Below are 27,918 nucleotides of genomic sequence, written 5' to 3'. Positions count from 1 at the left end.
TCGATATTTCAGTTTTTCAAGTTTTCGAATTTTTCAAATGTTTTGATTTCTTAATCAATCGATTTTTCGACTTCCCGGTTTTAGATTTTCTGCTTTTCAATTGTCGTTTTATCAATTAATCGATGTTTTGATTTTCCCATTTCTTGACTTTCGAGGGTTTCGATATTCCTGTTCAATTCTTTAATTTTTCGATTTTTCGGGTTTTTGATTTTTATATTTTTTAATATTTTCAAGGTTTCAATTTTTCGACTTCGCTTTTTGGATTTTTCTACTGCTCAATTCTTCGACTTTTTAGGTTCTCAGTTTTTGGATATTTCAGTTTTGGAATTTTTCAATATTTTGATTCTTCGACTTTTCGATTTTTGGCTTCTGGAGTTTTCGATGTGTCGTTTTTTTTTACTTTTTCGATTTTTCAATTTTTCGATTGCTTAATCTTTCGATTTTTCGACTTCCCGGTTTTTGATTTTCTGTTTTTCAATTGTCGTTTTTCCAATTTTTCGATGTTTTGATTTTCCCATTTCTTGACTTTCGAGGGTTTCGATATTCCTGTTCAATTCTTTAATTTTTCGATTTTTCGGGTTTTTGATTTTTATATTTTTTAATATTTTCAAGGTTTCAATTTTTCGACTTCGCTTTTTGGATTTTTCTACTGCTCAATTCTTCGACTTTTTAGGTTCTCAGTTTTTGGATATTTCAGTTTTGGAATTTTTCAATATTTTGATTCTTCGACTTTTCGATTTTTGGCTTCTGGAGTTTTCGATGTGTCGTTTTTTTTTACTTTTTCGATTTTTCAATTTTTCGATTGCTTAATCTTTCGATTTTTCGACTTCCCGGTTTTTGATTTTCTGTTTTTCAATTGTCGTTTTTCCAATTTTTCGATGTTTTGATTTTCCCATTTCTTGACTTTCGAGGGTTTCGATATTCCTGTTCAATTCTTTAATTTTTCGATTTTTCGGGTTTTTGATTTTTATATTTTTTAATATTTTCAAGGTTTCAATTTTTCGAATTCGCTTTTTGGATTTTTCTACTGCTCAATTCTTCGACTTTTTAGGTTCTCAGTTTTTGGATATTTCAGTTTTGGAATTTTTCAATATTTTGATTCTTCGACTTTTCGATTTTTGGCTTCTGGAGTTTTCGATGTGTCGTTTTTTTTTATTTTTTCGATTTTTCAATTTTTCGATTGCTTAATCTTTCGATTTTTCGACTTCCCGGTTTTTGATTTTCTGTGTTTCAGGAGCCAATAATCTAAAAGTCGAAGAATCGAAATATTGAAAAATCCCAAAACTGCAATATCGAAAAACTGAAATATCCAAAAACTGAGAATCTAAAAAGTCGAAAAATTGAGCAATCGAAGAATCCAAAAAGTAAAGTCGAAAAATCGAAACTTTAAAAAAAACTAAAAAATGAAAATCAAAAACCTGAAAAATCGAAAAATTAAAGAATTGAAGAACAGGAATATCGAAACCCTCGAAAGTCAAGTTGGGAAGCATCGATTAATTGAAAAATCGAAAAATTGAAGTCGAATTATGGAAACCTTAAAAAAATGGAAAAATCAAAAACCTGCAAAATCGTAAGATGGAAAAATTGAGTAATAAGTAAACTGAAAAATCCCAAAACTGAAATGTCCAAAAACTGAGAAATTAAAAAATTGAAAAATTGAGAAATCGAAAAATCAAAAAAGTGCAGTTGAAAGATCGAAACCTGAAAAAATAGAAAAATTGAAAAACCAAAAACCTGAAAAATCGACAAATAAAGAGTTTATAAAAGTCAAAAATTGAAAAATAGTAAAATCCAAAAATTGAATAATAAATAGGAGTAAACTGAAAAGTCCCCAAATTAAAATTTCGGTAAATCTAGTGTCAATTTGTCGAAAGTAAAACGCATCGTTAAAAATATTATGATACTTTTTCTTAGTTAGAAACAAACACTGTTGCCAAAATAAGTCGAGGAGTCCTCAACGGTCATTTAATTTAAACTATGACGCTTCTCTATGTTCTTTGGCTGAGTAAATGAATTATTTATCTATAAATTGGAAAAAAAAACAATTGTCGTTTTTCCAATTTTTCGATTTTTAAATTTTATATTTTTCGGTTTTTTGATTTTTTAATTTTTCAATATTTGGAATTTTAGATTTTTCGATTTCTCATTTTTCATTTCAGTTGTTCGATATTTCAGTTTTTCAAGTTTTCGAATTTTTCAAATGTTTTGATTTCTTAATCAATCGATTTTTCGACTTCCCGGTTTTAGATTTTCTGCTTTTCAATTGTCGTTTTTTCAATTAATCGATGTTTTGATTTTCCCATTTCTTGACTTTCGAGGGTTTCGATATTCCTGTTCAATTCTTTAATTTTTCGATTTTTCGGGTTTTTGATTTTTATATTTTTTAATATTTTCAAGGTTTCAATTTTTCGACTTCGCTTTTTGGATTTTTCTACTGCTCAATTCTTCGACTTTTTAGGTTCTCAGTTTTTGGATATTTCAGTTTTGGAATTTTTCAATATTTTGATTCTTCGACTTTTGGCTTCTGGAGTTTTCGATGTGTCGTTTTTTTTTACTTTTTCGATTTTTCAATTTTTCGATTGCTTAATCTTTCTATTTTTCGACTTCCTGGTTTTAGATGTTCTGTTTTTCAATTTTTCGATTTGTTAATTTCTCATTCGCGATTTATCGAATTTGATTGTTCAACTTTTAACTTTTTGTTTCTCGATTTTTCGACTTCATCACTTTTCGATTTTTCGATATTTTGATTGTCAATTTCTCAATTTATAAATTGTTCAATTTTTAACTTTTCGGTTTCTCAATTCTTCGACTTTTCGACTCCACGATTTCTTGATCTTTTGATTTTTCGATTTCTCAGTTATCCGATTTTTTAAATTTGGGAGTTTCGACTTCTCGATTTTTCGTTATTCGGTTTTTAAATTTTACATTTTTTCGATTTTCAGTTCTTCCATATTTCGATTTTTCAATGTTTCGGTTTTACGATTTTTTAAGATTTCGATTTTTCGATTATTAGATTTCTCGATTTTTCGATTATTTTAATTGTTATTTTTTTCTCACTGTTAATATCATATAGTGTATCGAAAACAACCACAAAAATTGTTACTAACAACATTTAAAAAAAATTCATACAAAATATGTAGAACACGATTTCAACAATATACTTAGTTTAAGACGTTTTGCTAGTATAAAACACAAATAAAGAATTAATCCAATGTCAATAAGGGTGGTTTTGCAAAATCAGCCTGTATGTCGCATCTATATTAATCTATGATTCAACCCTTCTATCTACACACGTTATTCTCTATATTAGAAAAAAAGACAATAAAAACCAAGGTAAAATAATAAACAATTAAAACTAATTGCGATGAATTGCAAATGTGTTTAAAAATATACCGCACATAGAACTATCCATTGTTACAGTTCAAAAACCATTTGCAATTAAAATTAACGATAACAGGGAATAATTTCTAAATAAATCGACGCGAACCTTATTTATCTAGCGTAAAAATCCGACACAACCCCATCACAAATAACATACCATTACATCAAACTACCACCAAACAATAACTCTTCCCGATATTACCAGCGACTTATTATTTTCAACCACAACTAATAATTGTCGTATGTTTACTATGCACGCACGTTATGTTAACACTGTATTTCCAAAGCAAGCGTGCAGAACAGCTAATCTACTAAAAATAATAGTGTCGTTGATAGAGCTCGCTTACTTTATCGATGCGCATTTCCACATCAAATTCAATTAATCGACGAACTCATTCACCTCTTTTCCATGTTTGTACAAGCCTACCCTTATTTATTTTTCACATGTCTTGTCATGACTATTGATTTAATCATCAATCCTATTCTAATGCCCGTAAATCGTATTTCCGACCTTGACACACCGCTAATTTCATTTTGATGGTGTGGTGTAATTAATTCATTTTTTATGTGATGGTACGGACTCAATTTAGAGCGGAAAATTCGTGGAAATCGGTAATGGAAAAAACGAAGTCCGAAGCGAACAGTTCCAGAAACATGCAGACGATTAGTGGAAGTCGGAGTTCTAATGGTAAAAAAATGGATTAAAAAGTTGGATAATGAGGCGGCGCCCACTAACTGTACAATTAACGAACATTAGTGGGGATTACGTCAGATGGATATTGGTTTCGTTTAATATGCATTGTTGGATTAAACATGTTCATCACGTAGTCGGCGTTGTTTAAATTCTCAGAGGGCTTTATCAATACACAATATATTTCACATTCTTGGCGTTTGTAGCGTGACGTCATCAAAAGCTTGAAGGCGATGTGTGCACACAAGAATTTAATTTGGGTTCAAATGCGACTACGAAAAAATTAGGTCATATGAAAGAGCAAAATTTGCATAGATAAACCCGACAGTGATGAATCCTCCACAAGAGCTTCACTCTTTCAAGAGTTAATAATACTAAAAGCGTCCCGTCATTTAATTAATTAAAACATCAGGAACGACTCTCATTACTTTAAAATTAGCTAAAAGCTTCAACTTTTAAACAAGCCCCACTTCAAAAAAAAAACAATACTCTGACCTATTTTTAGCATCATAAATAAACACAAGCGATATTTACCCACTCAATTAAATTTATAAAAATAACTCACCTGCGGAATTTGTGTGCTCTTTCCGCACCCGGTCTCCCCCACTAGCACCAGCGTCTGGAACTTCTCCAGCAGAAACAAAACGTGGTTTCTGTTATTGAAAATGGGCAATTTCTGTCGCTGGGTTTGAATTGACTGGGACAGATGTCTGTTATAAATAAAATCGGTGCTGTCCGCGAGTGAGGAGTCGTTTCTGTCTAGGAAGCTTGATGTTTCTGATGGTTTTAGGAACCTTGGTTTGAAATCACTCATTACGATTAGGCTTGTTTTCCCCCAATTTGATCACTGAGCACGGCTTATCGCACCATTTCCAGACGGAATCCTAACCTCTACATTTGGGTCACCAGCTCAGGGTCGGCGATGGTAACTGGAGGACGTCTTCGACGGCGGCATATCTGGAGCGCCGAGTTTTATTTAGAAATTGCCTTTTCGGGCCGAGGAATTCGTACTTACGGCGCATGTATGGTCTAGGTCATTCGAATTTAAAATTTATGACGCGGCTGGAAAACAGTGCGGCTGTTAGGTACACCAGGAGGGGGCTTTCTGGAAGAGTTTACGTAGCAATTGAGACTTTATCACCAAAGTTAAAAATAAAAACACTGATGCAAGAAAATGATTCACAGCCCATCAATCAAAAAAACTGACTGGAGGAAAAAGGCGACGTGAAAGTCCCTAGATATCACCAAAGCGCCTCACGACGCATAACCGCCACCAGTTCGAATAGCCGACTTTGTGGCCACTTTTACTTTTACCAGTCTTTCACATTATTATGTTGTTTAAGTGCGTATGATTCACACTTTCACACTTATTTTACTTATTTTTGTAACTATTTGTAATTTTTGTTCGACACTCCATTCGATCCAGTGGGACTTCTAGCCACTACAGTGACACTCCAAGTGTCACTGCGAAGTACACAATTAAAAAACTTTTTAGCGTTTTTAATCCCACATTTATTTGTTTACGTTTTTATGACCTGTTATGCCGCCGTTTTTGAAATGCGCGCGCCCCTCTGAGCCCCCGATCCGCGAAAATGGCAACATATGACACCTACAACAGCTTGAAGGAATGGGCCCCCCTGACCGACTTGTTTAACAAACTGCCGTCGAAGCTCCCCAACGGCTTCTTCACCCAAGATGTGAAGCTCACCTGTCTCGACGTGTTGCCTGAATTTCTGGCCCTGGGGACGAATCTGGGGGTTGTGTTTTGGTACGACCGAAAAAAGAAGGATTTGCAGAGGCTCCGCTGCGAAGTACGTACCCTTCAAGCTTTAACCAACCTAATGATTGTTCGTAGAAGCAGAATGTGCAAGTCACAGTCGTTAAAATCATCTCGACTGTGGACTACATGGTGGCTTGCGGCAGCAACGACGGGAGTATAAATATTTTCCAAATACCGAAGTCGCACCCGGATTGCATTCCAGAGAGCTTGAAACCGAAAGGGAAGCAAGTGGAGAGGTACACCGTGACGGATTTACACAAATCGCCGATCACGGCGATCGAGTGGGCTAAAAATGGGATGAAGTTGTTCTCGGGGGATAAAGGGGGCTGCATTGTTCTAACGGAAATCGACTTCTACATGGTAATTTTTTCAGTCTTGTTTGTAGCATAAGGTCACAAATTTACACCTGTGTTTTATTTTTTGTGATTTCACTCATTCCAAGTTTGAATTGAAGCACATTTGCAAATCGATGGAAATTCTGAACGAGTCGTATGAAGTTGTTCAGCTGAGTTACAGTCAGCAGCGGCTGCTAGTCTCGACGACGTACCGCAGCATCATCTGCCAGAGACAGGAAAAGTGGAAGGTTTGTCAAGTCGGGAAAAAAGACAGGAAGATACTGGGGCCTTTCGGGGGCGTTATTTATCAAAGTGGCCCCAAAACTACAGACGCGGTTTTGTATTGTACTCGTCCAGGTCTGCGAATTTGGGTGGCGGATTACGACGGCAACGTCAACAAGACTCTGTTGTTTAAAGACTTGCTAAAAAAGGAGTGTTCGGAGGTGCCAATTATCAACCCAATTTCGAGGAATTTGAAGATGCTCAAACCCCAAAAAGAGCCGTCGTTCGGGGTTTTGCTCCCATTCAACGATAATCTCCTCTTGACTTACAATAACGACGTGATTTACGTGCTTGATCCTGAGAAAATGACCGTTTTAGAGACGATGAGTCACTTCAGGAAGTGCGCCCCCTTGAAATAGAATGTTCCCGAAACTAATTTTGTTGTTGTAGTGTGTTGTGGGTGGCGACGTATAGGGATGAAATTTTCGTGCTTGAGGAGGAGCGGAGTATTATTAGGGTGTCGTACAGGCCAGAGCAGCACCCAGACGTTGATGTTAATTCGGCGTCTCCAGTCTCCAGCGCTTTTCTCCCTATAACGTCATCAATCAAAGATATCACGAACAAACTCCAGACTTCTAGTATCATCCCGGCTATGTCTCCATTCCTGGATAGCACAAGTGACGTGAACATCCATACGGACAACTCTCTTATAATGAACGCCGAAGAAGCGAAAGAATCTCCAATCAAATCGCGGATTGTCAACCCGGAAATTGAGAAAAAGTTCAACGATATTGGTAAACAACAATTCAGCGAGAAAATTTTGTTCCGGCAGACGAAACATAGAAAGAAAATGTCTGCCAGTACTATTAGTTTGAGTTCGAATAGTTCTGAGGAAAAGGACGGTTACATCAAACCGACCTTGATGACTTTGAGTTCGGTGGGGGTTTTACCGGACTTGAGGAGCCCAGAGTCCATTCAGAACGATATTGAATACAAAGAGAAAATTCTTGCTGATATTTTAAATTTGGATAAAGTGAAAATCTCGTTGGATAAATTGCACGAAAACGACTGTGATGAGGTTGAAGATGCACCGGAAGAAGAGGCTGCTTTGAATTTAGGTGAGTTTTACTTTCGGGATTGCTGAATTTAAAACTTTTATTAGGTAATGTGGATGATATTGAATGTGTGGAAATTGATGAGGAACCTTCTAGTAAAAGTCCTGTTATCAAAGATGTACCCCCTGGTAAGGTTGGACTCTTGTTTGGGGTTACCCTAACCCATTTGTTGCAGCATGCTTAAACATTCCAAATGACTGGAAACTGGCAGACATTCAGCTGAACGTCAAAAATGATAATTCTTTGTCTGACACGTCGTTGACTGACTGGGAAATCGTGTAATTTATTGTGAGGTATTGTTACTAGTCATTTGTGTTGAGCGTCTCTAAAACTGTCCATAATAAACACAGTGTGCAATAACTCAATTATATTTTTAAAGACTGCATTTTGTACAAGTACTCAAGCTACAGATTCACTCACCTGTTAATTAGGGAAATTACAGAATGTAACTAAATAAAGTAATGAAAATGTTAACCCTTATAGTTCAAAATCCCCTGCGCCCTTGAAAGCAACTTATTCCTAGTTTCTTCCACCGTCTCGAACTCGGGGGTGTAACACACGTGCAGCAGCCCCCCGTAAAACGACCGAGTGTCCAACTGGCGCTTCGCCCTCTTTGCAACTTCAACACTTTCATACACTACGTGGTAACACTCGGTGAAAATCTCAGTTTTGTGGTCCGCTACTAAATGAATTTTTACGATCTTCCCGTACTTGGAACACAGAGTCTTCAGCTCGCTGAACAACTGGATTTTGGGGACTCCGTAGATGAAGAGATGTTGGGACTCCGCGGTGACTGTGTAAGACTTGACGGCCGTTAGTTTGCGACCTTGTCGGTACGCGGGCCGCGTTTCACACAGATTTTGCTGCCTGTGGTGCTTCACTTCCTTCATATTAACCGCACCACAAAGACCATGTCAAATCACAGAGTTCAAATGATAAACAAAAAAGTAAGGTTATGTTGAATCGTTCTGTCTTTGTCGTGAAACATAAAATTTAAAAAACAAAAAACCCTAGCAAGAACAAAAGTTCTGCAAATGGTCAAAATAAAGTAGTGTTAATAATCTCTTCATTCCAGTGATTACTCTTAATATTGTTCAGTCATTTACCAAAATCAGTCTTATTTATTTTGATTTACTACTTATTTTATATAACATTTTTTTTCTTATTTCTAAAAAAAAAAAGAGAGAACGGGAGGGTAGGCGGGGCTAAATTTAACTTTTTCCAACAGAATCTTTTATAATCAAACAGTAGCCCCGCCCACCCACCCTCTCTTCAGTCCAGTGATTACTCTTGATATTGTTCAGTTAAATATTTATCAAAATCAGTCTTATTTATTTTGTTATACTACTTATTTACTATGACATTTTTTTCATATTTCTGAAAAAAAAGATAGAACGGGTGGGTGAGTGGGGCTAAATTTAACATTTTCCCACAGAATCTTTTATAGGAAAACAATATCCCCGCCCACCCACCCTCTCTTCATTCCAGTGATTACTCTTAATATTGTTCAGTTCTTTACCAAAATCAGTCTTATTTATTTTGTTATACTACTTATTTACTATAACATTTTTTTCTTATTTCTGAAAAAATAAAGAACGGGTGGGTGGATTGTGTTAAATTTAACATTTTCCTACAGAATCTTTAATGAAAAAACAATAGCCCCACCCACCCACCCTCTCTTCATTCCAGTGATTACTCTAAATATTGTTCAGTCATTTACCAAAATCAGTCTTATTTATTTTGATATACCTACTACTTATTTGATATAACATTTTTTTTCTTATTTCTAAAAAAAAAGAGAGAACGGGTGGGTGGGCGGGGCTAAATTTGACATTTTCCCACAGAATCTTTTATAGGAAAACAATATCCCCGCCCACCCACCCTCTCTTCATTCCAGTGATTACTCTTAATATTGTTCAGTTATTTACCAAAATCAGTCTTATTTATTTTGATATACTACTTATTTGATATAACATTTTTTTCTTATTTCTGAAAAAAAAATAGAGAACGGGTGGGTGGACGGGGCTAAATTTAACTTTTTCCAATAGAATCTTTTATAATCAAACAGTAGCCCCGCCTACCCACCCTCTCTTCAGTCCAGTGATTACTCTTAATATTGTTGAGTCATTCACCAAAATCAGTCTTATTGATTTATTTTGATATACTGCTTATTTGATATAACATTTTTTTCTTATTTCTGAAAAAAAAATAGAGAACGGGTGGGTGGGCGGGGCTAAATTTAACTTTTTCCAACAGAATCTTTTATAATCAAACAGTAGCCCCGCCCACCCACCCTCTCTTCATTCCAGTGATTACTCTTAATATTGTTCAGTCATTTACCAAAATCAGTCTTATTTATTTTGATATACTACTTATTTGATATAACATTTTTTTTATTTCTAAAAAAAAAAGAGAACGGGTGGGTGGGCGGGGCTAAATTTAACATTTTCTTACAGAATCTTTTATAGACAAACAATAGCCCCGCCCACCCACCCTCTCTTCATTCCAGTGATTACTCTTAATATTGTTCAGTCATTTACCAAAATCAGTCTTATTTATTTTGTTAAACTACTAATTTGATATTACATTTTTTCTTATTTCTGAAAAAAAAAGAAAGCTGGTGGGTGGGTGGGGTTAAATTTAACATTTTCCAACAGAATCTTTTATAATCAAATAGTAGCCCCGCCCACCCACCCTCTCTTTAGTCCAGTGATTACTCTTAATATTGTTCAGTTATTTATCGAAATCAGTCTTATTTATTTTGTTGTACTACTTATTTACTATGACATTTTTTTCTTATTTCTGAAAAAATAAAGAACGGGTGGGTGGATTGGGTTAAATTTAACATTTTCCTACAGAATCTTTAATGAAAAAACAATAGCCCAACCCACCCACCCTCTCTTCATTCCAGTGATTACTCTAAATATTGTTCAGTCATTTACCAAAATCAGTCTTATTTATTTTGATATACCTACTACTTATTTGATATAACATTTTTTTTCTTATTTCTAAAAAAAAAGAGAGAACGGGTGGGTGGGCGGGGCTAAATTTGACATTTTCCCACAGAATGTTTTATAATCAAACAGTAGCCCCGCCCACCCACCCTCTCTTCATTCCAGTGATTACTCTTAATATTGTTCAGTTATTTACCAAAATCAGTCTTATTTATTTTGATATACTACTTATTTGATATAACATTTTTTTCTTATTTCTGAAAAAAAAAATAGAGAACGGGTGGGTGGGCGGGGCTAAATTTAACTTTTTCCAATAGAATCTTTTATAATCAAACAGTAGCCCCGCCTACCCACCCTCTCTTCAGTCCAGTGATTACTCTTAATATTGTTGAGTCATTCACCAAAATCAGTCTTATTGATTTATTTTGATATACTGCTTATTTGATATAACATTTTTTTCTTATTTCTGAAAAAAAAATAGAGAACGGGTGGGTGGGCGGGGCTAAATTTAACTTTTTCCAACAGAATCTTTTATAATCAAACAGTAGCCCCGCCCACCCACCCTCTCTTCATTCCAGTGATTACTCTTAATATTGTTCAGTCATTTACCAAAATCAGTCTTATTTATTTTGATATACTACTTATTTGATATAACATTTTTTTTATTTCTAAAAAAAAAAAGAGAACGGGTGGGTGGGCGGGGCTAAATTTAACATTTTCTTACAGAATCTTTTATAGACAAACAATAGCCCCGCCCACCCACCCTCTCTTCATTCCAGTGATTACTCTTAATATTGTTCAGTCATTTACCAAAATCAGTCTTATTTATTTTGTTATACTACTAATTTGATATTACATTTTTTCTTATTTCTGAAAAAAAAAAGAAAGCTGGTGGGTGGGTGGGGTTAAATTTAACATTTTCCAACAGAATCTTTTATAATCAAATAGTAGCCCCGCCCACCCACCCTCTCTTTAGTCCAGTGATTACTCTTAATATTGTTCAGTTATTTATCGAAATCAGTCTTATTTATTTTGTTATACTACTAATTTGATATTACATTTTTTCTTATTTCTGAAAAAAAAAAGAAAGCTGGTGGGTGGATTGGGTTAAATTTAACATTTTCCTACAGAATCTTTAATGAAAAAACAATAGCCCAACCCACCCACCCTCTCTTCATTCCAGTGATTACTCTAAATATTGTTCAGTCATTTACCAAAATTAGTCTTATTTATTTTGATATACCTACTACTTATTTGATATAACATTTTTTTTCTTATTTCTAAAAAAAAAGAGAGAACGGGTGGGTGGGCGGGGCTAAATTTGACATTTTCCCACAGAATGTTTTATAATCAAACAGTAGCCCCGCCCACCCACCCTCTCTTCATTCCAGTGATTACTCTTAATATTGTTCAGTTATTTACCAAAATCAGTCTTATTTATTTTGATATACTACTTATTTGATATAACATTTTTTTCTTATTTCTGAAAAAAAAATAGAGAACGGGTGGGTGGGCGGGGCTAAATTTAACTTTTTCCAATAGAATCTTTTATAATCAAACAGTAGCCCCGCCTACCCACCCTCTCTTCAGTCCAGTGATTACTCTGAATATTGTTGAGTCATTCACCAAAATCAGTCTTATTTATTTTGATATACTGCTTATTTGATATAACATTTTTTTCTTATTTCTGAAAAAAAAATAGAGAACGGGTGGGTGGGCGGGGCTATATTTAACATTTTCCAAAAGAATCTTTTATAATAAAACAGTTGTCCCGCCCACCCACCCTCTCTTCATTCCTGTGATTACTCTTAATATTGTTCAGTCATTTACCAAAATCAGTCTTATTTATTTTGATATACTACTTATTTGATATAACATTTTTTTATTTCTAAAAAAAAAAGAGAACGGGTGGGTGGGCGGGGCTAAATTTAACATTTTCTTACAGAATCTTTTATAGACAAACAATAGCCCCGCCCACCCACCCTCTCTTCATTCCAGTGATTACTCTTAATATTGTTCAGTCATTTACCAAAATCAGTCTTATTTATTTTGATATACTACTTATTTGATATAACATTTTTTTTATTTCTAAAAAAAAAAGAGAACGGGTGGGTGGGTGGGGTTAAATTTAACTTTTTGCCACAGATCTTTTATGAACAAACAATAGCCCCGCCCACCCACCCTCTCTTCATTCCAGTGATTTTGACATTTTGTTTTTGTGTTTTAATATGTGTAGACTTTTTTTCACAACATGAAACTTAAAATATGTTTAAAATGGAAAATTTGTATAAGGAAATATCGATTTTCTAATTAGGCTCCGCCCCATAATTGCAAAAATGTACCATTTTAACCTTGTTCTACGTTTCCTGTTGTGAAAAAATGGCAATGTATGTTAAGAAAAAAAAAGGCAAAATATAAGCCCCGCCCACCCGCCCTATCTCAATTCTGATGATTTTCTTTTTTAATCGTCGTAAGCCGAGGGGCGGAGCTTAACTGCAAAATCGTTATTTCAAATGGAAAACCTGTTTTTGAGTATCGCATTGTTCAAAGAATGCTATGTATATTAAGAAAAATAAAGCCAAAGGTTAGGCCCCACCCATACCTGCCCTGATCTAAATAGCAATGCAGTTTTCATTCGTTGGCAGACCCAGGGGCGGAGCCTAATTGCAAAATCCATATTTCCTTAAAAAAATACCATTTTAAACGTGTTTTAAGTTTCTAAGGAAAAATAAATCATCACAATTGAAATACTGTTTATATAATTGCCCTTTTTTCTTAATATGCATAGTATTCTTTGAACAATGCGATACTCAATAACAGGTTTTTAATTTCTTGTTTCGAAATAAATATTTTGCAGTTAAGCTCCGCCCCCTTGGTTCACGGCGAATAAAAAAAAGTCATTACAAACGAGATAGGGTGGGTGGGCGGGCTGACATTTTGTCTTTGTGTTTTAATATGTGTAGACTTTTTTATATACTTCTATACTTATTTGATATAACATTTTTGTCTTATTTCTGAAAAAAGAGAGAACGGGTGGGTGGGTGGGGTCAAATTTAACATTTTCCTACAGAATATTTTATAAGTAAACAATAGCCCCGCCCACCCACCCTCTCTTCAGTCCAGTGATTACTCTTAAGTCTTAATATTGTTCAGTTATTTACCAAAATCAGTCTTATTTACTTATTTTGTTATAACTAGTTACTATTAATTTGATATTACATTTTTTTCTTATTTCTGAAAAAAAGCGAGAACGGGTGGGTGGGCGGCGCTAAATTTGACATTTTCTTACTGAATCTTTTACAGATCTCTAAATACCTGTGGCAAGAATCCTTGTTTGATTTTGGTATAGGCAACCAGTAATACTGTTGCGTAAGTACCGTACATAGTCGTTTTTCTATGTATACACCGTCAGTCACGAAGTTTGTTTTTTAAACACTCGTCCAGCCCCTAAACATAATTTACACTCAAACAAATCCATTTTTGTCGAAATAGTGGCACAATCGATCCCCGATCGCGTCCTGCCCTTACCGCCCCTCAAACGTCACTCTCCCGACATCTTCTCGACCTTCGTATTTTCGACCTGTCGCATGTGTCCAAGTAATAATCGAAACAAAAATTCCCCCCAGCCCGTGTAAAATTCGCAGTGTCAGTGTCTAAAAAATGTCAGCTCTGAACGATAACGACATTTACTCCCAAAATTACAGCACCACAGACGCAGGTTTAGGTAAACCCTGTCCATAACCTCAAATCCGGTTATATAAAAACCGTTTCAGGCAGCTACAAGCCGTTCTCATCCCCGTACCTCAACTTCGACCCCAGCTACTTACCGCAGACCCAGCCCGAGTTCATTTTTCTGGATGGAGCCAGCAAGCAGCGCGGCAGATTTGAACTAGCCTTTGGACAGATAGGGGGGTCGTGCATGATCGGGGCTTCCGTGGGCGGCGCGACGGGGTTCTACAACGGACTGAAAGCCACCACTTTGGCGGGACAGACGGGCAAATTGAGGCGAACACAGTACGAGCTGGAATGAGTACAAATGCGTTTTTTAAGAGTTGGTTTTAGGTTGTTGAATCACGTAATGAAAAAGGGGAGCGCCACGGCGAACACGTGCGGCTCGATAGCGGTGATTTATTCAGCTTTTGGGGTGTTCTTGCAGTGGGTGAGGGGGGCAGACGACGATTTAAACACGGTGGTGGCGGCTACGGCGACCGGATGCTTGTACAAGTCCACAGGTAATGGGGGTCAAGGGGTTTTCACGGTTTTGTAATTTGTGGTTTTAGCTGGATTGAGGAAGTGTGGGATGGGTGGCGCTATAGGATTAGGAGTCTCAGTTTTATATTCCCTGTGGAACTCGAGAGATAAGTTGTCTCACATACTCCAGCTGAATCCAGCGTAAGGATCTGTGCTGTTTTAGACTGAACTTTTAACTTAGTTTTTAGGTTAACATAAATTTCGATTGGCTATCAAATCTACCATAATTCTATTTAGTTTTCGAACTGACGTCTAGTACAATTTATGTACATAGTACACTGCTTGCCTTTCCAATAGTGTCATTATCTAAATTGGACAAGCGAATTTTCGGTAGGGTATAGAAAGTGATAAACCGATTTTAGTTACTTTTTTTATACTTTCTATTAACTTATCTTTTCTGTATATAATTTGTGCTGTGATCTACTTGTTAAAATAAAAGTTGCAACTTTTTTATTGTGTTATTGTGGAAGTTAATGTGGTTTTGTTTGTCTGCAGGCGGCGGTAGCGGTCCTCCACAATTTCCTAAAGAACGGGTGTAGATAAGGTGTAAATAATTTATTCAAAATGTGTACATATGTTTCCAAAGTTACGCTAGAACGTACTGTAATGTATTTAATAAACTTTTTAAGATTTTAATTAGTTTATTAATACGTCGTTCTATGTTCCACTAAACTCACTACAAGTAGAATTTTTTAGCAAACCGGGATGCAACTGTAGACAGAATAAGGGCGGAACTTGTCCCGTTATAATATGTGATTGGTGGTGAACGTGAGGGAGGGGTTTGCTCAAACCAATAGAAAAATCTTGTTCGACTTAGCCTAGAGCCACAAGTCAACTATCCCGCTAAGTCGGCCGAATTCAAACAGCGCGCGCTTCCGTAGCCAATCCCGCTTCGACAATTCAAAATCCGCGCCCACGCACTACCAACCACCTCTAGTAGCATCCGCATCTCAAAGTTGGCTATTCTGCGTTTGCCTATTAACCACTTTCATGTTTATGTTTTTTGTTTTAAAAGCGATATTGTTATCATTTTCACCCACGTTTTCAGGTATTGAAAATTTTTAACGTGTTGTCGATTTTCTAAAATTCCGCCGTCAAATCGCTCCCGTCACCGGAGTGTTTTCGGCCGCCGATAAAGTCAAAAGAACACAATCAAAATGGCGTTTATTTTCAGCAAATTTTCAGGTGTCAAAGAAGTAAATAAAGAATAACCTATTATTCGAACTTTCAGGACGACCAATCTCATAGTAAAACCATAAGAAATACGTTTCTTGCACGGGTAGAATGTTCCCGCTAAATGGTTACTACTAGAGGTATGTGGAGGTGAAAAAATTGGAAGAGTAGTGAATGATTTGTTGAAGAAATTTAATGGATCATCAGGTTTACTACCGGTTCACGCAGACGAATGGGGTTCCGCAGGAATCGAAACTAGCGAATTATATGGTAAAGGTGGCGGTTTTGTGGTGAAAGACGCTCGACCTATTTTTTTGTAGAGCATCCAGAATTCGAGCGCCAACAACCTACACCAGACGTTTCAGAGCAAATTGAACCTAGAAGCGTCCATCACACCCAAGAAGACGTTATCTAGCCCCCAGTGCATCGGAGGAGCAGGACTGGTATCAAGTGCTCCAGGTACGAAGCCACCATCTGTTGCCCCAAATCGCCAATATTTTCGCCCTTTGGTGAACAAGCGCACCAAATTTGGCTCTCTGACGTCGCGATAAGCCCACTTTTTGCGCTTTTTATTAGTAACACTCGACCTTTGCCATCTTTATCTCATCACTACACAAAAAATTTTCCATTATTTATGTTGTCATCTGGCGTGTTTATCGCCACAGTTCTGAGGGAAATCATAACAACAGGAACCAACTGGAATAGAAAAAGTTGTGTCAGTTTTCTGTCAGTATGAGTTTGAAGGTCAAATTTGAAAAATTTTGGGCTTTGAGTCCGTTTTTCTTGCCTCGTTTTTTGCAATTATCTTATCATTTATAATATTTTTATGGTACTAAATTTTCTTTCTCGTTTTGTCGTTTTAAATATTTAGCTATTTAAATTCGTCTGTTTGTTTGTGTCGTCTTTGACAATGAGTTTCGTGTATTTTCTGGTCAGTGTGCCCCCAAAGTCACACAAGTCAGTAAATTTAGTGTTATACAGAATGTTCCAATCCGGCTTCCAGCTTCACCGAACATCTTCAACTCCTTCACCCCCACGTTAGATGCGACTCCAATCCGGTGCGTCTCGAGCGGCGTCGAGCACCCCGAGAACTCGTCGAGCCAGTCGACCTCCCCGAACCGAGTCAGCAGCTGCTCGCCTATGTCCCAGGATGTGTCGGGCAACAACATCGCCCTAGCGTACCAGGAGAACGTAGGAGGCACGACGTACTTCTACTCCACCACCTCGGAGAGCTGCCACGCCCCCGACGTCGTCATCAGCACCAACATCCCCTCGGACTACAATGTCTATCCGGGCACCCCCAACCACATCGCCTCGCTCAAGTCCAAGCAGGACGCGGCCTTCTTCATCTCGAAGGACCTGCAGATGGAGATGATGAACCGGAACGCGCTGACGCTGATGCAGAACAACCAGCAGTATGCCGGTGAGGGGGAGGGGTGAGGCGACGGGGTAGTAACGGTGGGTGTTGCAGATCTTCCACAAGTTGACAGTTACCATGAATTGTGCCCTCTGGAGCGGATTCCGAGTAACTCGCTGCACAAGACGCATTTGGGGTACCAAGCTTCGATGTACAAAGCGCTGCATGTGAAGACTGGGACTCCGTATTGTTTGAGACGCGTGCATGGTGAGTTGGGGGGCGGCGGGGGCTTTGAGTGAAGGGCGGCTTTTGCAGGGTTTCGACTCCAAAATGCAAAGTGTATGGTAATTGTTGACTTATGGAAAAACTTAAACCATTCCAATATTGTACAACTGCAAGAAGTTTTTACTACGAAGGCCTTCGGTGATAATTGTAAGTATTGGTAGTTGTATAAGTGTGAGGTTGGCTTGATTTGTTGATTTTATGTTATTATTTTGTTCTCGAGATAAGTTTAAAAGTATTAGCATCGTCAAAGTTTTGCTATTTTTTTGCTAAAAATGTCAACAAATTTAAAAATATTTTAAGGTAGAGTTAAAACTTTAAAAAAATTAAAGCTTTTGAGGCAAACATCTCAAAAAAATTGACGAAAAATAAGTCAGGTTTTCTACTCCTTGTTTTTTTTTAAGTTCATTTCTTAAAATTTTTCGCTAGTAAAGTATTGACTTTTTCACAAAAGTTTTACTTTTGTTCTCAAGATCTTGAATTTTTTCTCAATGAAGAACATCGTCGCTACTTCAAAAAAAAAAAAATGGATTTTCAAATAAATCACATTTTTGACAGAAAATTTTACAGGTGGGCGAAAAATAGAAGTAATATGGAACTTCAACTCACCGTACTTTCGACTTTGCTTGACTTTTTTTGAAAATCCAAATTTTTCATTCTCAAAATGTCCTCTAGTAAGGTTGGAAATTTAATGTTAAAAAAATTATGTTGGCAACACACTTTGTTAAATAACTGTCAAATAAAGTGTCAACGTGGCCAACTAAGATCTGGCGTACGCTAATATTCGGCTTCTCTTTTATAATCTATGTATTTTTCTTTCAACAACACGATACTTAAATTGTAAAAATTGTTTGCGTTTTTTGTTTTCTGATTCAATTTTTCAATTTGTAATTTTTTCAGTTTTTTAATTAATCAATTTTTCGATTTTAGTTTATCGAATTTTCAATTTTTAATTTTTCAATTTTTTGGTTTACTGTTCGTTTTTTTTTTTTTATATAATTTTATGTTTTGTTTTTTCAATTTTAATTTTTTTCAGTTGGTCGTCCAATTTTTTAATTTGCAATTTTTCTTTTTTTGTTACTTCAATTTTTAGATGTTGCAATTTTTCGATTTAAAATTTCTTAAGTTTTCAGTTTTTAATTTTTGCAATTCTTAAATTTTTCGTCTCTTCAAATTTTCGATTTGTAATTTTTCGTTCTGAAAATTGGAATTCTTGACTTGTGTGTATATTAACCAACCATCATGTCAATTTTTCGATGTTACAATTTTTAATTTTGCGATTTTTCAATTCTTCGTTTTCTCAATTTTGCAAGTTTTTAATGTAATTTTTTATTTTTCCGATGTTTTAATTTTCATTTTCTCGATTTTATATCACAATTTTTCATTTCCTTTATTTTCTCAATGTTTTTGTTTTATTCAATTTTTCAAATTTTCAATCTTTGATTTTTTAATTCCTCGGTTTTCCAATTGTTAAAGTTTTCAATTTTGCAATTTTTGAATATCTCGATTTTCCAATTTCTGTAATTTTTCAATTTTTTGGTTTGCTGTTTTTAGTTTCTTTTTTATAATTTTTTGTTTTTTCAATTTTAATTGTTTTCCTGTTTCGATTTGTAATATTTCGTTCCAGTTTTTTATTTTCTTTATTTTTACAATTTTTCGATTTTTCAATATTCTGATTTTATAATTTTTTGTTTTTTCAATTTTTTTCGATTCTTCAATTTCTCGATTTGCAATTTTTCAGTTTTTCGTTGCCAATTTGGACTTTTGAGCGTTTCAGTTTTTAGATTTTGCACTTTTTCGATTCGCTATTTCACGAATTTTCAATTTTTAGATTCTATAATTTTTCTTTTTTTCAATACGAAAATTTTCGGTTTTTGGATTTTTCAATTTTTCGACTTGCAATTTTTCGGTTTTCAATTTTTCGATCTTTCAATGTTTTTCGATTCATTCGATCTTTAGTTTTCTTTAGTCCTTCGATTTTTTAGTTTTCCGATTTTCAAACTTCGAATTAAAAAAATGGGAAAATTGCAAATTTGTAAAATTGAAAAATCAAAAATGAAAAAAGTATGAAATGAAAACTGAAAAATCTAAAAATTGGAATTTTTGACTTGTGTGTATATTAGGACCATCATGTCAATTTTGGGTTACTTCAATTTTTCGAGATTACAATTTTTCATTTTTCTATTTTTCCGTGTCGCAATTTTTAATTTTTCGATTTTTCAATTCTTCGTTTCCTCAATTTTTCAAGTTTCTGATTTTTATTTTTACTTTTCCCGATTTTTTAATTTTCATTGTCTCGATTTTATTTCACAATTTTTCGTTTATTCAATTTTTTAAATTTTCAATTTCTGATTTTTCAATTCTTCGGTGTTCCAATTTTTAAATTTTTCAATTTTGCAATTTTTCGATTTTACAATACATATTTCGTTTTTTCGATTTTTTAGTTAATGTTTGATCTTTCCATTTTTCAATTTTTCGTTTGTTCAATTCTTTTCAAGTTTTTGATTCCAAATTTTTATATTTTTTTTGAAAGTTTTCATTTTATACTTTTTCGTTTTTTTATTTTTGATTTTTCGATTTTACAATTTTGCAATGGTTTTTGAATTTAATTTTTATTTTCCCGATTTTTGAAGTTTCAGTTTCTCATTTTATATTACAATTTGTCATTTTTCATTTCCTTTATTTTCTCAATGTTTTTTTTTTTATTTTATAATTTTTGTTTACTCAATTTTTCAATTTTCAATCTTTGATATTTCAATTCCTCGGTTTTCCTATTCTTAAATTTTTAGATTTTGCAATTTTTTAACTTCTGGATTTTCCGATTTCTTTAATTTTTAATTTTTCGATTTTCAGTTCCTCGTTTCCTCAACTTTTCAAGTTCTTGATTTTTATTTTTTATTTTCCCGATTTTTTCATTTTCACTGCTTCGGCTTTATATTACAATTTTTCGTTTTTTCATTTCATTTTTTCAATTTTTGTTATAAGCTTTCGTTTATTCAATTTACCAAAATTTCAGTTTTGCAATTTTTGAATTTCTCGATTTTCCAATTTCTTTAATTTTGAATTTTTCGGTTTTACAATATTTCGTTTTTTCGATTTTTTAAATTCACAATTTTTCGATTTTCAATTCTTCGTTTTTTTCAATTTTTCAAGTTTTTGATTTTTATTTTTTATTTTCCCGATTTTTTAATTTTCACTTTCTTGATTTCATATCACAATTTTTCGTTTTTTCATTTCCTTTATTTTTTCAATGTTTCTTTCGATTTCATAATTTTTTGGTTCTTCAATTTTTCAAATTTTGAAACTTTGATTTTTCAATTCCTCGGTTTTCCAATTTTTCAATTTTGCAATTTTTTAATTTCTCGATTTTTCGTTATCTTTAATTTTTAGTTTTTCCACTTTACAATACATATTTCGTTTTTTCGATTTTTAAAGTTTCTTCATTTTTGATTTTTACATTTTTCAATTTTTCGTTTCTTTAATACTTCGATTTTTTAACTTTTCGAATTAAAACAATGGAAAAATTGCAAATTTTTAAATTGAAAAATCAAAAATTGAATTCTTGACTTGTGTGTATATTATTAGGACCATCATGTCAATTTTTAGGCATTACAGTTTTTCATATTTTGTTTTTTCAGATTCAGAATTTTTCATTTTTCGATTTTCCCATTCTTCGTTTCCTCAATTTTTCAAGTTTTTGATTTTTATTTTCTCGATTTTTTTAATTTTCATATCACAGTTTTTCATTTGTCGTTTCCTTTATTTTCTCAATTTTTTTTTATTTTATAATTTTTCGTTTATTTAATTTTTAAAATTTTCAATCTTTGATTTTTCATTTCCTCGGTTTTCCAATTCTTAAATTTTTTATTTTTCAATTTTACAATATTTGTTTTTTTCGATTTTTTAGTTTCACAATTTCTCGATTTTCAATTTTTCAAGTTCTTGATTTTTATTTTTATTTTCCCGATTTTGTCATTTTCACTTTCTCGATTTTATGTCACAATTTTTCTTTTTTTCATTTCCTTTATTTTTTTCAATGTTTCTTTCGATTTCATAATTTTTTGGTTATTCAATTTTGCAATTTTTTATTTTCTTGATTTTTCGTTGTCTTTAATTTTTAATTTTTCGATTTTTAAAGTTTCTTAATTTTTGATCTTTCCATTTTTCAATTTTTCGTTTCTTCAATTTTTTTCCAAGTTCTTAATTCCAAATTTTTAGATTTTCAAAGGTTTCATTTTATACTTTTTCGTTTTTTCATTTTTGATTTTTCGATTTTACAAATTTGCAATAGTTTTTAATTTTAGTTTTTTATTTTCCCGATTTTTAAAGTTTCATTTTCTCCATTTTATATCACAATTTATCATTTTTCGTTTCCTTTGTTTTCTCAATGTTTTTTTTTTTATTTTATAATTTTTCGTTTAATCAATGTTTCAAATTTTCATTCTTTGATTTTTCAATTCCTGGATTTTCCAATTCTTAAATTTTTCATTTTTGCAATATTTGAATTTTTCGGTTTTTTAGTTTCTGAATTTCTCGATTTTCAATTCTTCGTTTCCTCAATTTTTCAAGTTTTTAATTTTTATTTTTTATTTCCCCGATTTTTTCATTTTCACTTTCTCGATTTTATATCACAGTTTTTCGTTTTTTCATTTCTCTTAATTTTTTAAATGTTTCTTTCGATGTCATAATTTTTTAGTTATTCGATTTTTCAAATTTTGAAACTTTGATTTTTCAATTCCTCGGTTTTCCAATTTTTTAATTTCTCGATTTTTCGTTATCTTTAATTTTTAATTTTTCCATTTTAAAATATTTCGTTTTTTCGATTTTTAAAGTTTTTTCGTTTTTGATTTTTCCATTTTTCAATTTTTCGTTTCTTTTCGAATTAAAAACAATGGAGAAATTGCAAATTTTTAAATTGCAAAATCAAAAATGAAAAAGTATGAAATGAAAACTGAAAAATCAAAAATTGGAATTCTTGACTTGTGTGTATATTATTAGGACCATCACGTCAATTTTTAGGCATTACAATTTTTCATTTTTTGTTTTTTCAGTTTCACAATTTTTCATTTTTGGATTTTTCCATTCTTCGTTTCCTCAATTTTTCAAGTTTTAACTTTTATTTTTCCGATTTTTTAATTTTTAGATCACAATTTTTCATTTTTCGTTTCCTTTATTTTTCAAATTTTCAATCTTTGATATTTCTTATTCTTTGGTTTTCCATTTCTTTAATTTTTAATTTTTTGATTTTATAGTTTCTCAATTTCTCGATTTTCAATTCTTCGTTTTGTCAATTTTTCAAGTTCTTGATTTTATTTTTTATTTTTCCGATTTGTTTATCTTCACTTTTTCGATTTTATATAATTTTTCGTTTTTTCGTTTCCTTTATTTTTTCAATGTTTCTTTCGATTTCATAATTTTTTGGTTATTCAATTTTTCAAATGTTTCAAAATTTGATTTTTCAATTCCTCGGTCTTCCAATTTTTAAGTTTTTCAATTTTGCAATTTTTGAATTTCTCGATTTTTCGTTGTCTTTAATTTTTAATTTTTCGATTTTTAACGTTTCTTAATTTTTGATCTTTCCATTTTTCAATTTATCGTTTCTTAAGTTCTTCGATTTTTTAGTTTTTCGATTGTTCAACTTTTCGAATTAAAAAAGTGGAAAATTGCAAATTTGTAAAATTGGAAAATCAAAAATGAAAAAAAGCATGAAATGAAAACTGAAAAATCAAAAAATTGGAATTCTTGACTTGTGTGTGTATTAGGTCAATTTTTCGTTACTTCAATTTTTCATTTTTCATTTTCTTTATTTTTTCAACGTTTTTTTTATTTTGTAATTTTTCGTTTATTAAATTTTTCGATTTTACAATATTTCGTTTCCTCAATTTTTCAAGTTCTTGATTTTTATTTTCCCGATTTTTTTTATTTTCGCTCGATTTTATATTACAATTTTTCATTTTTTCATTTCCTTTATTTTTTCAGTGTTTCTTTCGATTTTATAATCAAAAAATGGTTTTTCAATTTTTCAAATTTTGAAACTTTGATTATTCAGTTCCTAGGTTTTCCAATTTTTAAATTTTTCAATTTTGCAATTTTTGATTTTCTAAATTTTTCGTTTCTTCTATTTTTTTTCAATTTCTTGATTTCAAATCTTTTAAGTTTTTTAAGTTTTCATTTTATAGTTTTTCGTTTTTTTCATTTTTGATTTTTCGATTTTACAGTTTTACAATAGTTCCATTTTTTCATTCGAAAAATTAAAAAATTGGAAAAAATTTAAAAATCGAAAAACTGAAAAAACGAAAAATTGAAACATTGAAAAACGAAAAATCGACAAACTTAAAAATCGAAAAAACTTGGTTGAAGTCGAAAAACATATAATTTTCGTTTTTTCCCAATAACCTGGATATCTTGGGTGAAAATTCAACTCGGATTCATACACCACAAGTACAGCAGTATCTTATTTTGCAAAAATAAAAACAGATTTACTACTACTATATTTTTATTCTGTCTTTGGATCACGATATGAATTCCAGTGACGAAATAAAAACGTGGCGGACGCCAAATCTTAGCTATCATTTACTTAGATGCAATGACATTATTTTAAAAATAAATATTTAATGCCTTAGTACGAATACACAATGATGTTTTTTGAGTGTGAAAGTATCTAGTGACCGTTCGCCTCTTTTCAGCTTTGATATTCGTTTACGATTACTACCCCGGCTCCGAGACCCTCCTAAGTAAGTATTTTTCGTCCGATCAACCCGACCCTTTCGCCCCTGACACTTCACCGAGACCTTATAGTCATCAAAAAAATAACATTTTGCGCCACCAACAAAACAACAAACTCCCGGAGTTCTTAATCTGGAACTACATAATCCAACTTACTTCCGCCTTGAGATTAATCCACTCTTCTGGTAAGTGAAACCGGCCACCATTTTCCCATTAATAACATCTCGCCAACCACGAACAGGACTAGCCTGCAGGAGTCTAGACCCCACAAAAATAATAATCACTTCTAAGAATAGGTTAAGATTAAGCTGTTTAGGTGTAATGGATGTTGTTCTAAACGAAAGCAATGCCTCAATGAATCCTTTAGCTTTAGTCCAGCATTATCAGCAGGAGGATCTGACGGCCCTGGGAAAGTTGGTCTTGGCGTTAGCCTGTAAGTCGACGGTGGCTGTGCAAAGGGAAAACATTTCCACTGCAGTGGATATCATAAGCCGCTCGTACACGACGGACCTCAGAAACTTGATTATGTTAGTAGGAAGCGACCCCATCTGGATAATAGTTTGATAAGAGTAGTCAGTGTGTCAGTTTTTACGTTTTATCTACTCTTATGGCACTATTAGACAGTTTTTGGACGGAGGAAATACAGTACGACTGTCGTTTTAGGTATCTGCTCTCTCCACAGCAGAGGAAAAGCATCACAGATTTAATGCCGATGATCGGGGCCAGGTTTTATACGCAGATGGACAATTTGCACAGTTATATAGAGGTGCTAGAGTACGAGGTCTCTAAAGAAATAGAGAACGGGAGACTTTTCAGATTAATGGCGAAGTTGGGCACTATTAACGAGAGACCAGAGTAATTGGGTTTTGTTGAGGGCGGCACGCGGACCTAACGAAAAACGGTAAACTAATTTTCATGCTCTGAGAGGGATCGGTGACGTCACGATCACCCTCGCCGGGATTGGTTGGCAAATAGAAAATTAGTTTACTTGAAAGTAGCGGTCCCTGTGGTGCTCTCTGAGAATGTAGCAGCTTTAACACCATGTGTGAGTCGTTCAGGTGGCTAATTTATGTTGCTTTGCTTAGACTGAACATGGACGGTGCCTGGGCCGAAACAGGCGACAGATACATGCTCAAATTATTTAGGGACTACGTTTTTCATCAAGTGACAGAGGATGGCCGTCCTTGGGTCGACATGGCACACATAGTACAATGTTTAAATAAGCTAGACGCAGGTGTCCCCGAAAAGGTGACTATCGTAAAATTGTTCAAGTTCTCTCGTTGAACTCTATGTCTGCAGATTTGTTTGATGTCTCGTGACGAACAAAGCATGCTGGTGGTGTCGTACGCAGAACTAAAACATTGCCTAGAACAATCATTTCATGAAATTCTAAACGCAACGCCAGTGAAAAAGGATTTAATCGACGTGGAGGATAAATTGTACATAAAATGTGAGAACGAAAAAACTGTGAACCTTAAATAAGTACTGTGGTACCACATTACTTTGGTAATGCGGATCTAGTTTTGTATTTTCTCCACCGGAAAATGTTTGCAATAATACATAATTAAGTATTTTTTGCTTAATGGATTTTCAAAGTTTTATTTTTTTATATTATTGTAAACATTTCGACAGCAATCTTTTCCATCAAGAATTTTTAAAAAATATTTTTTGTATGTTATATTTATTTATAAGAGTAACAAAAATAAAAGGAAAATGTGACGGAATTTTTCATTTTTTGGTCCCGTCCACAGACCATTAAACAAATAGGAAGACAGTTCATTGCCATTTAATCGTATAGTCTAGGAAGCGACACTAGCGCTGCGCGAGCGGCTGGAGCAAACACTCATTCGCTTATACTCGTGTAAATTTCGTAATAGATCGTGTTTACTGTCAACAAATATCTCCTTTAACGTCATTCAAATTCAAACGCCAAATTATAATTTTTTCAAAAGGTTTTCAGTAGTAAGTTTGGTGGCTATTATATCTGCTATTTTTAAGTCATATTAATATAGTTTTACTTGCTTCAGATACAACGGAAATGAAAATTATTAATAAATATCGATGCAAAGTTCCAAATTGTCCGTCAGTATACGCAACAGGAATCAACAAGAACAAAAATAAACATTTTTTTATTTTTCCTAAATCTCCAGTTCAAAAACAAAAGTGGATAGATACCATTAATGCCTCCTGCACAGAAAAAATTGTTGTTAATTGTAAAAAAGCTTACATTTGTGAAGATCATTTCAGTAAAAATTACTTTACGAGCACCGCACAAACGAACCTTCATAAATACGCAATTCCCACTATTTTTAAGGACAGTAGTCAAGCTGTGATTAATACTAATGGTGATGGGTATTCCAGTAAAAGTGAACAAAAAAATTATAAAATTTTTATTTTTTTAGTCGGAACTATTCCGGAATCTGAGTATGATGGTAGCGTAAATTCACAAAGACGCAAACGCCATTGTGATACTCTCACGACAATATCACATACTCCGAAAAAAAGAAAATATTCACCCAGTGTTTTGAAAAAGGTAGGATGCAAAAGAGTGGACGACTTAACTCCTAGAGAGCAAACTTTATTTAGAATAACAAAACGCCAGAAACAGGCAATAAACAGATTAAATTTAAAATTATGTAAATCAAAAAAAAACTTGGATCTTCTAAAACGTGCTCCCCAAAATCATCTAATTAACATTTTACAAGAAAATTGCAATTCTGTAAGTGCAAGCTTCATAAAATCCCAATTTGATAACATGAAAAAAAAAATTCCTAGATGGTCAACTGAAAATAAAATATTTGCCTTGGCTATGTACAAAAGAGGTCCAAAATGTTATCGCTTTTTAAAACATTTTTTCAGACTTCCGTCAAAAACAACTTTGTACAAATTTTTGAAAAATATACCTTTTGAATGTGGCGTGAATGACGAACTATTTGATAAGTTAAAAATGAGAATTGAGAAACTGAAACCAAGAGATCGATTATGCAAGCTTATGTTTGATGAAGTGTCTTTATCTACAAATTTAACCTATTCGAGATCTACTGACAAAATTATTGGTTTTGAGGATTTGGGATCTTTAGGACGAAATAAAAATTATGCTAACCATGCGTTAGTATTTATGATACAAGGTATTAGTTCCGGATGGAAACAACCAATAGCGTACTATTTTGTTAAGGACTCTATTAAAAGTATAAAATTAAAACTAATAATTAAAGAAATTATTAGCAAACTTAATATGGCCGGCGCAAAAGTCATATGCACCGTTTGTGATCAGGCCACTTCGAATGTAAAGGCTCTACGTTTGTTAAAAGAAGAATCAAATGTAGAGTATAAGGAACCATACTTTAAGGTAAATTCAAAAAAAATTGTATGTTTATATGATAGTCCCCATTTATTAATAATAATAATAATAATAATAAATTTTATTGCCCAACAGAGGTACTCCAATTACAGGACAACATAAATTACTATGAATGAACAATAGCGTAATTAAAGCTATTAAACTAAAACTAAAACTAAAAATATATAATATATTATAATACAATACATAGTATTACATACAAAATGAAAAATGAAAAACAGTAGTGAAATGCTCTAGTTAAATACAATTAGCAAGGTGCGACATTCTGCTAACAGGGGAGTTCCTGAGAA

At 33.4% G+C, this 27,918-nt stretch overlaps 5 protein-coding genes across 13 annotated transcripts in view; 3 read left to right on the top strand and 2 right to left on the bottom strand.

The window, feature by feature from the left end:
• Window positions 1-5,306, bottom strand: part of LOC135127627 (probable ATP-dependent RNA helicase DHX35) — a 104,396-nt gene extending 99,090 nt beyond the window's left edge. For 2 of the 5 annotated variants that reach the window (XM_064054138.1, XM_064054139.1), the window contains exons 1-2: window positions 5,088-5,306; window positions 4,638-5,029 (exon numbers count right to left, since the gene is read on the bottom strand). In XM_064054138.1, coding sequence (XP_063910208.1) covers window positions 4,638-4,886 — 249 coding nt within the window. In that variant the 5' untranslated portion in view covers window positions 4,887-5,029; window positions 5,088-5,306. Of the gene's footprint in view, window positions 1-3,538; window positions 3,660-4,637; window positions 5,030-5,087 lie in introns of those variants that run through there. The other 3 variants (XM_064054142.1, XM_064054143.1, XM_064054140.1) reach the window with 3 other exon arrangements.
• Window positions 5,307-5,505: 199 nt separating this feature from the next.
• On the top strand, window positions 5,506-7,974 carry LOC135127628 (WD repeat-containing protein CG11141). 3 transcript variants are annotated; one of them, XM_064054146.1, is made up of 6 exons: window positions 5,506-5,883; window positions 5,928-6,212; window positions 6,307-6,809; window positions 6,860-7,527; window positions 7,572-7,652; window positions 7,700-7,974. In XM_064054146.1, exons 1-6 carry the CDS (start codon window positions 5,665-5,667, stop codon window positions 7,804-7,806), a joined length of 1,863 nt encoding a protein of 620 aa, XP_063910216.1. In that variant the 5' UTR covers window positions 5,506-5,664; the 3' UTR covers window positions 7,807-7,974. The 3 variants fall into 3 exon arrangements, with proteins under 3 accessions (XP_063910216.1, XP_063910215.1, XP_063910217.1); XM_064054145.1 differs by having other exon boundaries at window positions 6,295-6,809; XM_064054147.1 differs by having other exon boundaries at window positions 6,295-6,809; window positions 7,572-7,657; window positions 7,700-7,884.
• On the bottom strand, window positions 7,877-8,488 carry LOC135127639 (RNA-binding protein 48). Its single transcript, XM_064054161.1, has one exon. The coding sequence runs from the start codon at window positions 8,412-8,414 to the stop codon at window positions 7,995-7,997; it is 420 nt and encodes a 139-aa protein (XP_063910231.1). The 5' UTR covers window positions 8,415-8,488; the 3' UTR covers window positions 7,877-7,994.
• A 5,393-nt stretch (window positions 8,489-13,881) lies between these two features.
• Window positions 13,882-15,365, top strand: LOC135127619 (mitochondrial import inner membrane translocase subunit Tim23). 2 transcript variants are annotated; one of them, XM_064054127.1, is made up of 5 exons: window positions 13,882-14,202; window positions 14,252-14,492; window positions 14,541-14,710; window positions 14,759-14,870; window positions 15,225-15,365. In XM_064054127.1, exons 1-5 carry the CDS (start codon window positions 14,139-14,141, stop codon window positions 15,232-15,234), a joined length of 597 nt encoding a protein of 198 aa, XP_063910197.1. In that variant the 5' UTR covers window positions 13,882-14,138; the 3' UTR covers window positions 15,235-15,365. The 2 variants fall into 2 exon arrangements, with proteins under 2 accessions (XP_063910197.1, XP_063910199.1); XM_064054129.1 differs by lacking the exon at window positions 15,225-15,365 and adding an exon at window positions 14,918-15,178 and having other exon boundaries at window positions 13,883-14,202.
• A 303-nt stretch (window positions 15,366-15,668) lies between these two features.
• On the top strand, window positions 15,669-25,991 carry LOC135127618 (PAN2-PAN3 deadenylation complex subunit Pan3). 2 transcript variants are annotated; one of them, XM_064054125.1, is made up of 12 exons: window positions 15,669-15,777; window positions 15,961-16,042; window positions 16,091-16,172; window positions 16,223-16,361; window positions 16,906-17,325; window positions 17,374-17,526; window positions 17,575-17,691; window positions 24,228-24,452; window positions 24,509-24,794; window positions 24,931-25,122; window positions 25,353-25,515; window positions 25,567-25,991. In XM_064054125.1, the coding sequence occupies exons 3-12, from the start codon at window positions 16,098-16,100 to the stop codon at window positions 25,747-25,749; spliced, it is 1,953 nt and encodes a 650-aa protein (XP_063910195.1). In that variant the 5' UTR covers window positions 15,669-15,777; window positions 15,961-16,042; window positions 16,091-16,097; the 3' UTR covers window positions 25,750-25,991. The 2 variants fall into 2 exon arrangements, with proteins under 2 accessions (XP_063910195.1, XP_063910196.1); XM_064054126.1 differs by lacking the exons at window positions 15,669-15,777; window positions 15,961-16,042; window positions 16,091-16,172; window positions 16,223-16,361 and adding an exon at window positions 16,772-16,833 and having other exon boundaries at window positions 16,884-17,325.
• Window positions 25,992-27,918: the final 1,927 nt, after the last annotated feature.

Source organism: Zophobas morio, unplaced genomic scaffold, assembly GCF_036711695.1.
Source record: "Zophobas morio isolate AGI-343-1 ecotype UQ-CSIRO unplaced genomic scaffold, CSIRO_AGI_Zmor_V1 ptg000012l, whole genome shotgun sequence".
In the NCBI taxonomy this organism is placed as follows: Eukaryota; Metazoa; Arthropoda; class Insecta; order Coleoptera; family Tenebrionidae; genus Zophobas; species Zophobas morio.
This window is presented reverse-complemented; position numbering and strand designations above follow the sequence as displayed.

Coding starts and splice junctions, on each gene's coding strand:
- LOC135127639 (XM_064054161.1), bottom strand. CDS start 8,414: ATGAAGGAAGTGAAGCACCACAGGCAGCAAAATCTGTGTGAAACGCGG.
- LOC135127618 (XM_064054125.1), top strand. CDS start 16,098: ATGGATCATCAGGTTTACTACCGGTTCACGCAGACGAATGGGGTTCCG. Junction 16,173..16,222: donor CGAAACTAGCGAATTATATG/GTAAAGGTGGCG, acceptor ATTTTTTTGTAG/AGCATCCAGAATTCGAGCGC. Junction 24,795..24,930: donor GACCTCAGAAACTTGATTAT/GTTAGTAGGAAG, acceptor CTGTCGTTTTAG/GTATCTGCTCTCTCCACAGC.
- LOC135127628 (XM_064054145.1), top strand. CDS start 5,665: ATGGCAACATATGACACCTACAACAGCTTGAAGGAATGGGCCCCCCTG. Junction 6,810..6,859: donor ACGATGAGTCACTTCAGGAA/GTGCGCCCCCTT, acceptor TTGTTGTTGTAG/TGTGTTGTGGGTGGCGACGT. Junction 7,653..7,699: donor TATCAAAGATGTACCCCCTG/GTAAGGTTGGAC, acceptor CATTTGTTGCAG/CATGCTTAAACATTCCAAAT.
- LOC135127619 (XM_064054127.1), top strand. CDS start 14,139: ATGTCAGCTCTGAACGATAACGACATTTACTCCCAAAATTACAGCACC. Junction 14,203..14,251: donor CACCACAGACGCAGGTTTAG/GTAAACCCTGTC, acceptor AAACCGTTTCAG/GCAGCTACAAGCCGTTCTCA. Junction 14,711..14,758: donor ATGCTTGTACAAGTCCACAG/GTAATGGGGGTC, acceptor TTGTGGTTTTAG/CTGGATTGAGGAAGTGTGGG.